The following is an 18,142-nucleotide window of genomic DNA, read 5'->3' on the forward strand; positions in this document are numbered from 1 at the left end:
TCTTGAATAGTCGTCTATGAACGTAATAAAATATTGTTGTCCATTCCAAGAGGCCGTAGGGAATAGACCACAAATGTCTGTATGTATTAGTTCTAAGACATTTGAGCATCTGTTGGCACCTAATTTTCTTATGTTTGTCTGTTTTCCCTTAATACATTCCACACAAACGTTGAAGTTACTTAAATCAAGGGAATCAAGAATTCCATCTAACACAAATCTCTGAATTCTCTGTTTAGAGATGTGACCTAAACGCTTGTGCCATAACATAGCGGAATTCTCATTTAATTTATGCTTTGTTCCACCTGAATTAGATAACAGGATCTTGTTAAATGAAGCAAAAAAATCAAGCATATATAGATTATCAATTAAAGAACCGGTACCAATAAGCTTAGAATCTTGAAAAAGACTAACTTTATTATTTCCAAAAGAACAAGAAAAACCAAATTTGTCCAAACTGGAAATAGAAACTAAATTCCGTCTAAATGACAGTACAACAAAAGTCTCATTCAGATCCAAATAACAACCAGTTTTTAAAAGTAGTCTAAAATTTCCAATAGCTTCAACTGGAATTGCTTTGCCATTGCCCACATAGATGAATCTTTCAGCATCACTTGGCAGCTGGCTCCACAGGCAACCCTGCATTGATATACTTATGTGAGTAGTAGCACCAGAATCTACCCACCAAGTATCTGTAGGTACATAAGCTAAATAACTTTAGAACAAACCAAAGTAAGAAGTTTACTCTTCTTTACACGTCACTTGGCGTATTTGGGACAATCTTTCTTGAAGTGACCTTTCCTTTTGCAGAAAAAACAAGGATTTTCAGTAACTTGTTTTTTGTTTTTATTCTACTGAGACGTCCCTTCTGCAGCATCCACAATTTTCCTTTTCTTCTTATCACGAGAGCATATTGCCAAATGAGTACTTTCTGTCCTTTCTCTCTTAATCCTATCTTCTTCTTGCACACATTGTGAGATAAGCTCATTAATACTCCATTTATTCTTCTGAGTATTATAGCTTATCTTAAACTGAGTGAATTATGCAGGAAGAGAGATAAGTACCAGATGCACGAGTAAATTTTCATTTATCTCGATATCAAGTGCCTTTAATTTACCTGCGAGATTGGACATTTCCATAATGTACTCCCTTATGTTTCCATTGCCCTTATACCTCATAGAAGTTAAAGAATTCAAAAGACTACTTGCTTCCCCTTTCTCATTTTTAGCAAAATATTTGTCAATTTGAGCAAGAAACTTATTGGCATTTTCACTTTCTGTGATAGAGCCCCGAAAAGACTCCGGAATGGAGTGCCTAATGATCATTAGATACATGCGATTTGACCGTTCCCACTTCTTTATATTAGTCGTATTTGGTTGTTCCTCAGTAGAAGTAGGTTTATCGGTCCTTAATGCAAGGTTCAAATCCATACACCCGAGAAGTATCTCTAGGCTTTCCTTCCAAATCTTGAAGTTCAATCCATTCAACTTAGGGATTGAACTCAGATTTCCAAATATTTGAGTAATACCAACTGAAACAATAAACAACAAAACATATGCTCACAATTAAAATATAACAAAATAATTTCACATATATGGTGGGCCTCTTTAACAAGATACCTAACACAACATTGATGTCTAGCCTTTAGGTAAAAATACCAACTGTAAATGGTATTCTCAACGTAGTAATCAAAGTACTAACAATTAACTCTATCAAAAAATAGCCTTTCTTTGGACCGACTATTTTTCACATGAACAATCCTTATAATTGTCACATACTCATTACCATATGCATACTCACAATTTGGCCAAATAATTATCTTCCTTTGGGCTAATAATTATCGGCATAAATTCATGAATATGCACATCTTATATTTTAGAATTAAATTAATCTAGATAACAGAGGATACTTTGGTAACATATTATTTTGATCAATTCAATCGAAAATATAAGACACAATAATATAATAATATTATTATACAAAAATAAAGGAGAAAGAACACCAAATAGTCTTTACCAATATTCACTTAATAATTGCATACACATAATACAATCAAAGCAACATAAACATGTGAATATCGCCAAATATCATCAATCAAATTTAAATTTAGTCTACAACATGATCAATTACTTTTGAATCTACGACATGATTAATCAAATTTAACTCAAATTCTTAATATGATTAATCAAATTTAACTTAAATTCACAATATGAACAATCAAATTTAAACTTAAATTTACAAGTAATTGATCAATTTTATGCTTAAATACACAAAATTCTCAATTAAAATTGAGATTTAAAAAGAAGATTATCAATTAAAAAAAAAAAACTTGATTTTAACCCATGAGAGTCATCTGTTAAGGAAAAAAAAAACCAAAACTAAAACATTATGAATTCAAGCCAACAGTGTGTCGCTTGCATCCTCAAATGGGTACGACCAATTCCTTCACGTCGGTGACCCAATTCCCTCACGCCGACAAGACGGATTCCATTGGAAAAACGGCAAGAAAATAATCAAAATCCTACGGCCAAAAAAAATTGTAATGTCGAAGACCTTCGACTCTATGAACGAATTGCTTTCTTACCTATTACTGGCATGAAGTGAGGGTTTCGGCTTCCCTATTTTTTTTTAATTCTTTAATCAACTATCAAGAAATCAAAATTGAATCACAATATCATTACGAAGATATACCAACAATTTAACATGAAATTCATGTTCTGATACCACTTGATAGCATAAATTCTTAATATCTATATTGAATAGATAAACCCTAGAATCATTCATGCCAAATTGTCAAGAATAATTACATACCGGATTCCATTGAGAAACTAATGATAGTGGGATGGGATTCAAAAAAGACTGAGTGATTATTGTTTTGGTATCTTGGGACCATAGCCTAAAGTCTCTTTATATACTAGTTCAATTAGGGTTAGATCATATAATAGGGCCCAATCTAATAAAATAACTCAATGTGATAAATTATTAATCCACATACATAGTCCATACTTTAATTATATTATTATTTTAATATGTCAAACAGGGTTATCAAATTCTTTAACTCACAATGTAAGAAGTTAATATTTGAAATTTTTTTCTTTTTTAACATAAAAGGCAGTTGAAAATATAAAATTAATATTTTTTAGTCATGGACTTACGAATTATTTAGACCAAGCAAAGAATAAAATTTACAACTTCACACTCCCCGGCTCTTCGGACAAACAATCCCCATAGTGATTCATAATTGTACTGAAAATGAGAAACAAACTAGCCATAATCCTTTATATCAAATGAGATTTTTGTTATCATTGAGCTCTTAGGACACCTACACTTTTTTTTTTCACAAATGTGTCACTCTAACCAAATTAGTCTTGAAAAATAGGAGAGATACTAGCCAATGGGCATAAGAAAGGTGGCAAGCCTTGGATTTGTAGCAACGAACTAGAGCAGAGAGTTACATGCTACTTTGCACCCAATTAAAGACTCGCATTCTATAGTTTTTTTCTAAAAACTTATTTTGGTCACCGAATGATCAATAATCTTATATTTTCTCTAAATTTTTAGAAAGGTTCGTTTTAATCTCTAAATTTTAAATATGGTTTTATTTTAGTTCCTAGACTTTGCTTATTTTAGTCTTTGATATATTAAAATTTTTATTAACTTTTTACCAAAATGACAAGATGACTTGTATTTTTGGATGACTAAACTACCAAATAAGTTAACTACACTAAAAAATCTAGAGTTTCAATTTTGAAGGTAACAAAGCTAGAGAATATAAAAGATCATTTTAGTTCAAAACTTTGATCGTTTAGTATTCTAGCATGTTGATTGTTGGTATTTTATTTCACCTTCATCTTATTCAATACATCTAGAGCCGAGTAATCTAACAATACAAGCTCCTTTAAATTTCTATTGAAGAGTTAACATAATTTTAATAGTAAGGACTAAAATAAATACTTTTAAGTTTAGGAACTATAATGAACTCTTTTGAAAGTTTAAGGATCAAAATAAAATCAAAGTCAAAATTCATATACTAAAATAAGATTCAAATCTTTTTTATATAAAAATAAATGAAAGAATATCGAGTAAAATTTAAAAAAAAATAACACTAGCTAGAATTCTAAAAATAAAATAAAATTATAAGGTAAGGGTACCATATGTGCTATGTCAGGAAACTCACTCAAAGTTCAAAAAATGCGGGGAAACAAATTTTAATGAATAAATAGAATTTAAAAGGAAAATTAATATGTTAGTCATATTTTAATTTAATATGCGCTAATGATGTGAAAAAATAATTATTATAATTAGAAATATGATATATTTTATATTTATTTATGATAGAATCCTACTCTATATATTTAATTATTAGTTGATTATTTTTTTCTCCAAAATCTTAGAGACATGCCTAGATCAGTTTTACTTGTCATCTTAAACATAATTCAATTTATTAAGATATATATTATAGTTATTTTTTTATTACTTTCTGAAATTGTTTTCCTATTTCTTAAATGAATATTTAATTTGTTATTTCACTTGTCAGCAGATTTTTTAATTTAAAATTAATTAATAAAATCATGAGTAGACATTATATACAAGTAAACATTCACAATACATATATATGCTCACTAGATCGGAAGATTATTCCACTTCAACCAAGTTCCCTTTTTGTCGCCTACATCTGCCAAAAAGCAATAGAAAGAAAAGGCATTAGTTAATCTTAGCTATTCATATTCCATCAATTATATATTCTAAGAATTCCTTCATACGAGAGCTTTCATTTTCTTATCATCCCACAGTCAGAAAACATTCATAAGAAATCAATCAACTGATTCAAGTGATTCATCTATATCATTAATCAGAAAGTCCTTCTCTTGCTCAGAAAGAAGGAAAGTACTATTTTATTAAGAATAAGATACTTCTCTTCTTTCATAAGCTCATCTCGATAAGGTTAGTTGAGTCTAATGTTCAAAGAGTTATACTTGATTGGACCTTTATATATATATATATAAAAGTTAATGCAAAAACAATGCTACATAAGAAAATTAAAGACAATTCCCCAAGTAAAATAGAATAAGAAAAAAACATCAAGATCAACTTCAAAAACTAAATTGAAATTTGGTAATCGAAACTTTGTAAGAGTTCAACAACACTCACACAAGCAATAAGTCAAAACAACAACACTAAATAAAATTTTACAAACTCTCTTGAAATCCAATTAAATATCACCTCAAGCTACATAAAAAAAAGTAACATCCATATGGTGACTTTTTTTTTTCCTTTACTTTTTCTTTCAAGACTCTACTTATGAAAATATATTCACAAACACCTAACCAAGCCAAAAAGTCCTATATATAATCACCTCCATTTTAAGCAAAACGTCCACTGGACCTATTAATTTGGCTGATGTTTTGTGGGTTGCCTCTTAAATCTAGCATCAGATTTGAGCTCGATCCCGCTTGAACATACGACAACATCGGCATCGATGGCTGATTGAGAAGATCGTTATCATGAAATGGTTGGGAATTAGGGTCTAAGCTGCAAGGATCTTCAAGAATTCTATTTGTATATGAAATTGGTGCAAATGATGATGGGAAATAATTATCATGAAATGGTTGGAAATTAGGGGCTAAATTGGAGGGATCATCTTCAACCATTCTATTTGTATATGAAAATGGTATAACTGGGTAGTGAATATTATTATTATGGAGCATTCCATTCTCAGGTGTACTGTGGTAGTCATTGTTCCCTTCAAGAAGTTGATGAAAATAGCCATTATTATTTAATAATGTTGACAAATTATTGCTCGATGTTGATGAGAAATTATTATTGGGAACTTGTCTCAATCCTTGAATGTCTCTCATTTCATCACTAATAATGCTACCATTATCTGATCCTGCACAAGCAAATTAGTAATATTATTATGTAAAATTAATTACAACTTTAGTCTCCATAAAATATATATATATAAAAAAATCAAACTATTTACGAAAATAGTAAAAAGGAAAAATATTGAAGATGGATATAATTCTAAAAAAGATTAAATTTTACTATTTGGGTAAATAGTTTCTCTTATTTTTCTATTTTTGAAAAATCTCATTTATACTTATATATTAAACACTTATTAAAAAAAAAGTGAAACATATTCGATAGATATACATAAATCAAATTGGATAGAAATCACTTTTAGTCCCTAAACTCTTTCATAGGATAACAATTTAGTCCATGAACTTTGATTTGTAAATGATTTAGTCTTAATACTTTCAATTTTGTAACAATTTAGTCTTTGAACTTTACTATGTAATAATTAGTTCTTATACTAACGATTTAGTCCCTATGGAAGAAATTAGTATTAATATTTAATGAGATTTGTTGCATAAATCAATCGAGACTCATATCTTTTATAAAATACGAACTCTATATAAAAAAATAACTAAAAGTTGACATCTAATTTTGATTATTTTTTTATGTTATAAACCAAGTTGTTACAAATTTGAAAATATAAAGATTTATAAAATTTAGTAACTAAACTGTTAACAGAAATAAACGTACATAACAAAGAAAAACTAAATCTTTACCTTCATAAAAGTCTAGGGATAATGGAGTTGTTTAACCAAACAAATTTTATATAAAAAATAGAATCGGGAATTTTAAAATAATTTCAAAGAACCCTTATAATTCATGAAAGGTAAAAAGTTTATAGTTTGGAACCTGATCGGATGCCACAAGGATTTTGACAACTTAGACAACGACATGCTTCAGTACAAGGAACTCCTGCCTGTGTAAGTATAATTAAAAACAAGATTCAATTTAATTAATTATTTACAAGATATATTTAATTACCTTTTTAATTTCATAACATTAAAAGGAAAATTAAATAAATTTTGAAATTAATTTCATTAAAAAAGGGTTAATTTTTCTTCAAACTGAACCTGAAGGCATTCACAATATTTTTGTTCACATTTTGACTGCCTGCAATTGCATCCTCTTCTTTCTGAAGATGGAGTTGTTTTTGTTGTCCCATACTCTTTTACCTAATTATAAATATCATTATTTTGAAAGATAATTAAAATGTATATATAGAGAGAGATATTAATATAAAAAATTTATTATTTTTTTCTTTATATATCAATATATGTGGATAATTGGCCAACTTAACTCATACCTATCGATTAGTATTGTGCAGAAAAAATCAATTATAGACATTAAGGTAATTAGATTTGGATTTGTTGATCGTTATTCTATATGATAAGTGAAGTCTATTCCCGAGAGACAAAAGAACCCTACTACATTTGATTTGATCGTTAAGGTGACATGTTGAACGGCATTAAATCATAAGCAGACTGTCGCTATGGCTTGAACTCACTCTTTATGAATGTATTTGTTTTTCTTATAGTTCGGAGATATTTAGATTTTATAGAAAAATAACAAAAAGAAATTAAAAGAAAACAATAAAGTTAGAAAAACACGAAAAATCTACTGGAAAAATTAACTTTTCAAAAACTCGGAGAAAAGCACGATCTACTAGAAAAAATCCGCTATGTGAAAAATTATTATAATCACACAAAATAATTCTCTCTCCCGATCACAATTACAGTAACACTCTTTCAGTGTCTTTATACCATTTAATCTCACCCTCAAACTAGAGAATACAAAAAAGAATTTAACTAAAATTAGCACATTTAAGCTTTCTAACTGTGACAACTTGAAACCAAAAGGCATAGGTTTCTATTATAGTATTTGGAGCCTATAACTTTCTTGAACTTTTCCAATATATATGAAAAAACAACTTTGATTTTAATATTTTACTAAAAATCTAACAAAAATCCTATAAATAGTCTCTATGGTTTGATAAAACTCAAACCACATGAACAATATATAGCACATAAACAATATATAGGAACAAATTCTAAATTTTTTACTATAAGGACACATTTATAATTAATTTATCTAAATCAATAAGAACCAAATTTATAATTTTAACATATTTTGTTTACATGATCTCGATATTAAACTATAGATAAATATTGTTAGCAACTTATATAGCATGGTGAATTCAAAACAATTAATATGAACTAAAAATGTATATATAAAAAGAAATACAAACCTTTTTTTTAGCAAAAGCTAAGGGATTTTTGGATAGAATTTGTTGTTTCGCAGCCTCAACTGTGTCCTCATACAAAGTTTTGTTGAAGCAATCTATACAGCCACAAACATCTTTGCTGCAAAACATACCACTAGCAAAGCATTCGCAGTATCTACATAATTAAATACCATTATTATTTTTCTTCAAATTTTAATACTATAATTAATTAATTATATGGGCTACCTAAGAAAACTCTCATATATAAACGCCAAACTATTTGTAAAAATAACAAAAAAAAAAAAAGAGAAATATTATTAGATATTGATAAATTTCTATCATCGTCTATCACATAATATGAATAATAGGTTTCTATATGTTTTTATCACTGATAAATACTGATAGGTTTCCATCCATTTCTATAAAAGAAGATTAAATTTTTTCATTTTGTGTAAATAATTTTCCTTATTTTTTTATTTTGAAAATTTTCATTTGTTTTAATTAATTAATTAATTAATTTATATATAAATATGTTTCACACTTACAGTTTTAGGCACTCGGTTTTCTTGCAATTGCAACGTGGGCTGACTTTATTTCCATTTTCCACTTTTGATTTCTTCCTGCATACAAATTGCACCACCACCCAACATTGTTCAAACATATTATTAATTCATATACTAAATCTTCGGTGGAAAAAAATAAGGTTAAATAACACTTTCGTCCTTCAACTTTTGTTAGAATAACAATTTAATTCTTAAATTTTGGCTTATAACTATTTAGTCTATGTATTTTTAATTTTGTTATAATTTAATCCCCTAAACTTTAATATATTAACAATTTAGTCTATGTACATTCAAATTGTAACAATTTAGTCTTTAAGACTAAAAAAATTACCTAAATTAGATGTCAATTTCTATTATTTTATGATATAAACTTTGTATTTTGTAAAAAAAAAATATTGAGTCTAATTAATTTTTTTTAAGGCAGCCTAGTTAGTTTATAAATTTATTTATGCAAGAAGTCTTATCAAACATTAACACTAATTTTTACCATAAACTAAATTATTACATAGCAAAATTCAAGAATTAGGTTCTGTTTGGTAATCATTTAGTATTTTGTTTTTGTTTTTAAAAATTAAGCTTATGTCATCCACATCTCTTTCCATGATTTACCTCTTGGTTGAATTTTTAGCCAAATTTCAAAAATAAAAATAATTTTTTGAAAGCTATTTTTTAAGTTCTCAAAATTTTTCTTGATTTTTTAAACCAATAGTAAAAGGTAGATAACAAACAAAGAAATTTGAAGGTAGAAGTAATGTCTTTAAGCTTAATTTAAAAAAATAAAAACAAAAATAAAATTATTATCAAACGGAACCTAAATTTTTATAAAATTAGAACTACATTGACTAAATGATCATCGCAATATTAAAAATCAATATTTTTTCCCAAAAATAAATAAATAAATATGTAGGAAGAAAAGAAAATTTAATTAACCTCTTTCTTTTGGTGCCATGACCATTATTGTTCATCTCGTTTATGGAGACACCTAAAGACACGGGCTGTAACAGAATAAAATTACACATTAAATATAGAAAAATAATTTTCATTCAATTTTCACTAAATAAAAAGATATATATAATATATATTTATTAACATGATTATTATTTCTTACGGGATTATTAGGACTTCCATTTTTATTATTGCTCTCGAAATTCAAATATGGAACATCATCCGAGTTTTGATATTCAACACCACCATTTTTCTGCAATAAATATGAGAAACCCTAATTAAAATTTGGTATTTAAAAAATAAAAATATTATGTAATTTTGCATTTAATTTAATTAATTAGTAGTTTTTGCCTAATTTGTTGCATAAAATGAAGTGTTTAATGTAATCATCTCAACAGATAGCTCAGTACAAACATTTTCAGTCTGATGGAAATAGTTGATCTTCGAGTGATCATCACCAATTACAGCTTCTCTATTGTTGCTGAGGAGCCAAGTGTACATACAAAATTACCATAAAAAAGGAAAAAAAAAGAAAAAAAAAAAAGAGCCCCATTATTATAATTAATACTTTAAATCATGAGAATAACTTAATATATTTAAATACTATTTTTGTCGCTTGTTTAGAATTTTAACTTTCGTTTAGTCTACGTACTTTTAGAAAGTGACTATTTACAACTTTATTTTCAAATTTTATACATAATGAAAACCCTTCGATGAAGTGTTACGCTAAATTTTTTATTGGAAGCATTTAAGGTAAAAATGATGGACCAAACTAGCTAACCACTTACTAAAAGTAAAGAAACCAAAATTGATATTTCAAAAGTATTGAGATTAAAATAAATCAAAACTAGAAATATAGTATTATGGGAAAACCCTAACTATGATCATTGTAACCACATGCATGCGATTTCAAAATCAAATTTTTTAACAACCTATTATAGGATGAGGTCAATAATTGCACTACGATATTCCAACTAGATTGATACATCTCTAACACTCTCATCATATTCCGAGTAAAAAAGAATACATGGATCACAATAGAATATACGAAAAAACTCAAAATGCAATTAGTTGACCTTTTAACTAAAAAAAATTCTTTTAAAAAAAATAAATATATTTAAAAGTAAGATAAGTACAACATCACCAAAATAATTTAAAAACTGTTCCAAACAAAGTTTAATATGGGACTTCTAAAAAAAGATGAAAAAAAAACATTTAAATTTAAAGTGCATCACCTCGTCATGTGTCTAGTACGTTATTTGCTTTACCTGAAAATATTAAGAAGATAATAATAATAAAAAATTAATATTTAAAATATTCTCAAAAACTTCCAATCCTTCAAGAACCTCCAAGATAATCCAAAAAACCAAAATCATAAAAATATATATATATATATATATCCGGCAAGGGGTGGCGGTGTGCGGCGCACAGCAGGAGTCGACGGCGGCAGCGGTGTGGCTGAAGTGCGGTGGCCGGAGAAGGAGATGTGAAAGAGAGAGTGGCTGTGAGAGAGAGATCGAGGGGGAGAGAGGGACGGACGGAAAAGGGAACTCACCGGCGGAACTAAGACGGTGGAAAAAGGCGGCTCCCGGTGGCTTGGACGGCCGGAAGTCGGGCGGTGCGGTGGCTGGTTTCCTCTTCTTGGTGCGTTTTGCGTGAGGTAGAGAGGGAATATGAGAGAGAAAGGACTGAAGTTAAAACTTTGGCTACTCTATTTTAATTTTTTAAACTCACCACACACACACACATAATTTCCCATAATCTTTAATTAAATAAAATATATATATAAATCAATTATCTGTTCCAATTATCTAAAAAAAATTGTTTCCATTAATCAAATAAAATTTTATAATTATCTCGATAAAAATAATTATCACTTATAAGATAAAACTCGAAACTAACAAAAAAAAAAAAAATCCCAATAATAACTCCAAAAATCTAGGATTAAAGATAATAAAATCCATTAATTTAGAATACTTAAATTTAAAATACATGGAGCTCCAAATGTTGCATATGAAGATTAAAATGAACCAAAACAAAATATATCATAATTAAAATAACATTTATATCAATTTAATAATTACTTAAAAAAAATATAGTAAGAAAAATTGAAACTTTGACGTGGTATTAAAAATCAACGAAAATATCTTTTTGATTACTAGGTTATGTGTCTAACTTTAATTTAGCTCTTAAATTTCAAAATATTACATTTTTATTTTCAGTCTTTGACTTTTACTTCAATTTGATCCCTAAAGTTTTAAGATTTTATACTTTCAACTTTTATTCATTTAAAATCTCAACATATCTAGATGTTTGATGTCAATGTCAATTAATTAATTAATTAATTTAAAAGAATGAAATAATTAGAATTAAATTAGCCTTCACTAATTTTTCATCATCATATCATAATTATTTTTAATTAGTTATAATATTATTAATTGCCTAATATACCATTGGTGAAAGTGAAACCAATGTTGGAACTGAGGAACTTATGTTGCTTTTAAATTTTGTTGTAAGCTGCTTAATTTAGGAACTTAGGTTAAGTTTGTTAATATTCTTGATATGAAATATATAGCAAGAAAAATAGACTATGACCTTTTTTTTTTTTTTTTTTTTTTTTTCAAATTGTCTGCTTATTTTTAACAGTGGATTAAACATTTTTAAAATCGTTAAGACTATTGTCACTTAAGATTGTAAAAATATCAAGTAACACAGTTTTTGTTCAAGTGAAATGTGGAACATCGTTCTTGTCAAGGTTGGGTGTCTTTTTTCACTCTACTCAAGTCCAAACCATTAGTACCCTTAGTGGTTCTAACCAAGAAGCACACAGGTCCCAAAATCGCATAATCTCTCCTATAAACGTATTGAACAATATAATAGAGAAGTCAAAATTTTAACTAAAAATTTGACTATTCAATTAAGAACGATGAAGCCTTGGTAAATAAATCGTAACACAAAAAACTTCATTTTTAAAAACTAACTGATAATGAATTGAGGCTTGAAAACTTTGCAACCAAAAGTAAAGTGGAAATGGAAGCCAAAACTAAAAACAATAAAACTAAAAAGGAAACACATCCACAACTCACAAGCAAATCCAATTGTGCTACAAGAAAAACACCCCTTATTCATTAATCAACAGATCAAATATGACAACCTTAGAGGGGTGAATAAGGTTTTATTAAAATTAATTGAAATTTTTTTCTAATGTTGACCTAATTAAACAATTTAATAAAGTTTTGCTAACAAGTAACTGAACACTATTTTTACGCAAATAAATTCAATCCAAAATTATCAAAAAAATTAATAATAATAATAATTTAATGCACCATTGTTCACACGAGGTTTTCGGAGAAAACGTGTTTCGTGAAGTTGAACTTGAGTTGGTGTTGATGTTAAAGTTGATTTGATGCGATATGGTTTGATCTCTAATACTTGATCCTCTGATTCTCTCTCGATTGGGTAAATGTGCTTGACTTGAAGTCTTGGAAACTTGAAGTAGAAGTCTTGAAGCTTGGAGTAGAAGTCTTGGAAGAGTCTTTGTGTCTTGATGTTGAAGTTGATTTAATGCGATGTGGTTCGATCTCTAATACTTGATCCTCTGATTCTCTCTCGGCTGGGTAAATGTGCTTGACTTGAAGAAGAAAAGCATCGAACGTTCTTGAAGTAGAAGTCTTGGAAGCTTGAAGTAGAAGTCTTAGAAGCTTGGAGTAGAAGTCTTGGAAGAGTCTTTGTGTCTTCAAGGGTCTTCTGTCTTATATGAGTGCAGCTTCAAGAGTCTTGGGAGTCTTCTGCTTGTTGATGAATTCTCTCTAGGCTCTCCGAATATAGAAAATGCTGCCTTTACAAATGAAGAGAACTTCTATATCTATAGAGTTCTCAGGCATAGAGTCTTGGGAGTTCTATATCTATAGACTTGAAGAAGAAAAGCATCGAACGTTCTTGAAGTAGAAGTCTTGGAAGCTTGAAGTAGAAGTCTTAGAAGCTTGGAGTAGAAGTCTTGGAAGAGTCTTTGTGTCTTCAAGGGTCTTCTGTCTTATATGAGTGCAGCTTCAAGAGTCTTGGGAGTCTTCTGCTTGTTGATGAATTCTCTCTAGGCTCTCCGAATATAGAAAATGCTGCCTTTACAAATGAAGAGAACTTCTATATCTATAGAGTTCTCAGGCGGGCTTTGTGGGCTTAGGCTTGGTTGGTCCATGGGCTTGGCCCTTGGGCCCAATTAGTTGGTTTTGGGTCTCATTTCAAATTTGGGTCCAATTAACCTCTTTTTCTGTACTTTGGACTTTAAACCCAAATAATAATATCAAATTGGGCTAATTTAATCTCATATGTTTCAACCGCGTGGCTTCATCGAAATTTGTCTTCAATTCAATTCAGGTCATAGGTCAATCTTCTAATCGGACCCAATAGTTTAGAAATTCATCATTAATTTAGTAAACGACGTGACAATTTGTGATTGGTCCAAAATTCCTCATTCAACAGATGCCCCTTTTCGAGATTTATGCACATCTATACGGTGGGTAGATCTCCAAAAAAAAAATAATAATAATTCAAAATCAAAGTGGGATTTTAACTCCTTTACTTTGATGCATCATTTTGATCAGATATGTGATTTTAGCTCAAAATTTGGATTTTAAAGTTGTCTGCTAGTTGCACTTAGGCCAAGTAAACAAAAGATGAACTTTAATTCTTGACTTTCTTGTTTGAGAGTAAGCTTTTATTTGGGCTAAAGTAGAATTTATGCTCCACTTCAATTGTAAATTGAATTCTTGAGTAATATCTCAGATTCTAACAATTCTTTTTCTTAGATTTGGAGTCTATTCAATTCTTCATTTGAGTTTAAAGCAGAATTTTGACTTTTCTTTTTTTACTTCGGTTGTGATATGATGGATGCTTGTAATGCGTCTATGCTTTGATTTGAGGCAATATTTAAATTATGCCTAAGCTTTGACATTGGGGTAAAATTTGGGTAGTACCTCGAATCTTGATTTGAATTTGAAATATGATTTTAATTTGATTTTAATAAAATTTGGAGTACACTAAATTTAACTTGAGAATGATTTGATTTTGAATATAATTTGTATTCAATTCAAAATTTTTATTTATATTTGGATTAAACTCCCACTTATTATTGAAAAGACCAAAATTTGGTACAATGAATGTTCCACCTAAATTTAGCTTTGACTTAGTTTGATTTTCCCCCAAACTTTTAGTCATTTGGAGTGGAATTGAATTTCTACCCAAATTAATTCATTTGAATTTGGAATGAAATTTTGGATTGAAATGCAATCAATTTTGGCAAGTTTGGTTGGGGAAATTAGGGCTTCCCCTTTTTTGTCTTTATATATTTTTTCCTTTTTTTTCTTCTTTTTTTTTTTTTTTTTTGCTTTTTTTTTTTTCACAATTTCCCTTTCTTTTCTTTCTTTCTTCTTTTATTTTTTTCTCCTTTTTTTTTTAACTATCTTTTTTTCTCCTTTTTTTTTCTTGCTTTCTTTCCCTAAATTTTTTAAATTTTTTTTTACGATCTCCTTTTCTTTCTTTCTTTATTTTTTACTATCCATTTATTTATTTGTTTACTTATTATTATTATCCATGATTTTTTACTAACTTGTCCCCTGCTTTTTGTAGGAGTTGAAGTGTAACTTGAGGGAGCACAACCATTTCTTTTAATCTCACTGGCCCGTCAGTAATCAAAGTGGTTTTTTTTTTTTCGTTCGTGTGACTGACTCCTTGGTGTACATATACCTCCTCGTGTTCGTGCATCCTGATTGTTATAGGAGGGGCCCTGCAAAGGCTTACTACTCTCCCATTCGATTACCCTAGGGAGGATCATCGAAAGGTTTGCCTCGTAGTGCCGTTCGTGCATCCTAATCGTCATGGGAGGGACCCCGCAAAGGCATACAACTCTCCCATTCGATCACTAGGGAGGATCTTTGAAACATCTGTCTCCGTTCGTGCGTCCTGATCGTCATGGGAGAGGCCCCGCAAAGGCTTACAACTCTCCCATTCGATCACTCTAGGGAGGATCTTCGAAAGGTCTACCTTGTAGCACCGTTCGTGCATCTCAATCGTCATAGGAGGGGCCCCCAAAGGCTTACAACTCTCCCATTCGGTCACCCTAGGGAGGATCCTGGAAAGGTCTGCATTATGCGCCGCTCGTGCATCCTGGTCGTCATGGAAGGGGCCCCGTTAAGGTTTACAACTCTCCCATTCGATCTCATAAGGGTCTACTATGGTTTCCTCAATCCCCTTCTTTTAGTAAATTTTTTTTTAATGGTTGAAGCTTATCCCCCTGTGATATTTTTTTGCAGAACAATGGTTCACTTCACCGAGCACATTTTGTCTAATGAGAGGCATCTCGTGATTCTTAAAGACCGGAGTCAGCCCATGAAGGAAGGACTTAGCCTTCTTGTAGTAAAATCATTAGCCGGTCCTTTCACTGATCGTTGGCCAAGTCTAGACGACAACATGATCCTTTCCAAATTGTCGATGGAAGTGCCCTTGACTCGAGGAGAGCGTGCATGGATCTTGCGATCTTCTATTCATGAGGAGACCCCCAATCCCAATCGAGTGCTAACTCTTGGACGTCGCATAATTGAGGGCTAGGTCCGCTGGACTGTCATGACGAAAGTCTCTGAAGAATTCGGCTTCATTGACTGTTACTGGGAGTAGCTTGAGGTTGTAATAGGTCAAAACGAGTGATTACTTCATGACGTCAGTTTGCTTGGTGTAGTGACGGCCTCCTTGTATACATATGATCGCAATGGTGACATAGTTTGAGCTTTCTATGAAGCTTGGTACCCTTCAACCAACATTCTTCATATGCAATAGGCGAAGGATCAATTTCTTTATGGGACCTTTGGTTGCTCGGGGGCCTTCCGGTCTAAGGAAGCTTTTACGAAGAGGTGTTTCCTTCCCTCAAAGAGCTAACTAGTCACCGTGACAAAGAGAGGTACTTGCCAAAGACGTGTGAACACCTTTTTCAGGTATATTTTTCGATAGTGTGCTCGCAGAGAGAAAATCGCATGACTCCCTCGAAGCATGACTCCTCAATGTCTATCAGCTCCTGGATCTCTTTTTGGTTCTTGGGGGCTCACAAATATGACAAGTCCAATACACGGAAGCAAAAGAAAGCCTCTCGGTCTCGGTCCACGCAAAATCCGGACAGTTCGCAGATTGCATTTCAAGATTGGTCAAACAGGGAAAACATACTATTCGCGGAGCTAGAGGTAGGAGACGAGTTGAAAGACAAAACTTATCTGGCCACCTTTCTATCCTACTGGTCATGTCTTTTTGTATTTCCCCAGAAGGGAGGTTACCTTCGCCCCGGGGTCTTCAAAATGGCTATGGCTATTTTGATGGCTCACGAGAATGTTTATAGTCTCGCCGTTCTAGTCTTGGCCAACATCTATCATGGCCTAGGGCTGACAACAGAGGCTTTGAACCTGATCGGGCGTATGGACTTTCACTTCCCCATGCATTATGTCCATAGTTGGCTGGCCCATTACTTCAACACGCATTACCTCGTTCCTGCAACTGTTCGAGGTCCCAAGATGGCTTGCTTTTCTGGCAAAGGTGGTTCGATTTACTTCGACGATTACGAGGCATGGTAATTGATCCATAGCAGCGCCAGTATTCAGTGGCACGCAAGCATTCATAATAGGAGCAGGCATGAACGCCTAACTGATGGTAGAGACCTGTCTTTTCTGAAGTCTAGTTATTTCTCCAGCATGCATTCAGGCTACATATCCTCCCAGTGTGGGAATGTCCGAACTATAGAGTCGTATAGTCCCTTCCGCTTCGGTCGACAGTTCGGCTTCCATCAGGACATTCTGAATGATATAGGGGGAATACCTCCCGCTCCTATGCCAAAGAACGTTTTACATTACGGAAGAGTATGCAGGAGACGCAATCCCTCATCTCAGGTATTCCTGTCGGCTCGTACATTGGATCCACACACTCATGTTATCCCACAGTTCAAGTATTGGTGGTTAACAAAGCACGAGAACTACTTCGAAGAGAATGCTCATTTGTTAGTGACCAGTGCTATTACCTTCCCCCCCCCCCCCCCCCCCCCCCCCCCCCCCCCCCCCCCCCCCCCAGTGCCGCTAAGACTACCCAAAGGTAGAGGGATCAACCATGGGGGAAAGCAACTTCACCTGACTGAGGAGGTGGTAGCGACCGCACAAAAAGACGCTTCCAAACTAATTGAGGAGGACAGTCACAGTAGCACTGGTGATCATTATTGGAAGTGACCCTCCAAAAAGCACAGGGCATCGAATGCCGATTTTCTTGAGAGGGTTCAGAATGATCTAGTGGCTCCTAACGCTTTCAACCTTCTGGTACGTCGTCCCTTTATCTATATATATATAAGTCCTCTCATCTCGTTCTTTTTTTTTTTAACTGTACAGTTTACATTTAGTCTCCCATTTTGCAGTCACCCCTGAACCTCTCTCTTCAAGGACTTAAAGCATCACAAACGCGAAGAATCTTTGGTGGGCGCTTTTGCCGTTGACCCAGCTGTTGAGGGCATTGGTACCTCCGATGCGCTGCCGATGGATCC

At 31.6% G+C, this 18,142-nt stretch overlaps 1 protein-coding gene and 1 pseudogene across 1 annotated transcript; both read right to left on the reverse strand.

Moving 5' to 3' along the window:
• Positions 1-704: 704 nt before the first annotated feature.
• LOC150038861 (uncharacterized) lies at positions 705-1,508 on the reverse strand (annotated as a pseudogene).
• Positions 1,509-5,209: 3,701 nt separating this feature from the next.
• LOC150038862 (uncharacterized) lies at positions 5,210-10,825 on the reverse strand. Its single transcript, XM_090314764.1, has 9 exons — positions 10,818-10,825; positions 9,997-10,063; positions 9,746-9,835; positions 9,568-9,632; positions 8,620-8,694; positions 8,099-8,249; positions 6,924-7,025; positions 6,703-6,769; positions 5,210-5,887 (listed from the first exon to the last, which is right to left on the reverse strand). The coding sequence occupies exons 1-9, from the start codon at positions 10,823-10,825 to the stop codon at positions 5,361-5,363; spliced, it is 1,152 nt and encodes a 383-aa protein (XP_090170890.1). The 3' UTR covers positions 5,210-5,360.
• Between the last annotated feature and the right edge of the window lie 7,317 nt (positions 10,826-18,142).

This window comes from Benincasa hispida, chromosome 1, assembly GCF_027475165.1.
Source record: "Benincasa hispida cultivar pf3 chromosome 1, pf3_genome.v1.1, whole genome shotgun sequence".
Classification (NCBI taxonomy): Eukaryota; Viridiplantae; Streptophyta; class Magnoliopsida; order Cucurbitales; family Cucurbitaceae; genus Benincasa; species Benincasa hispida.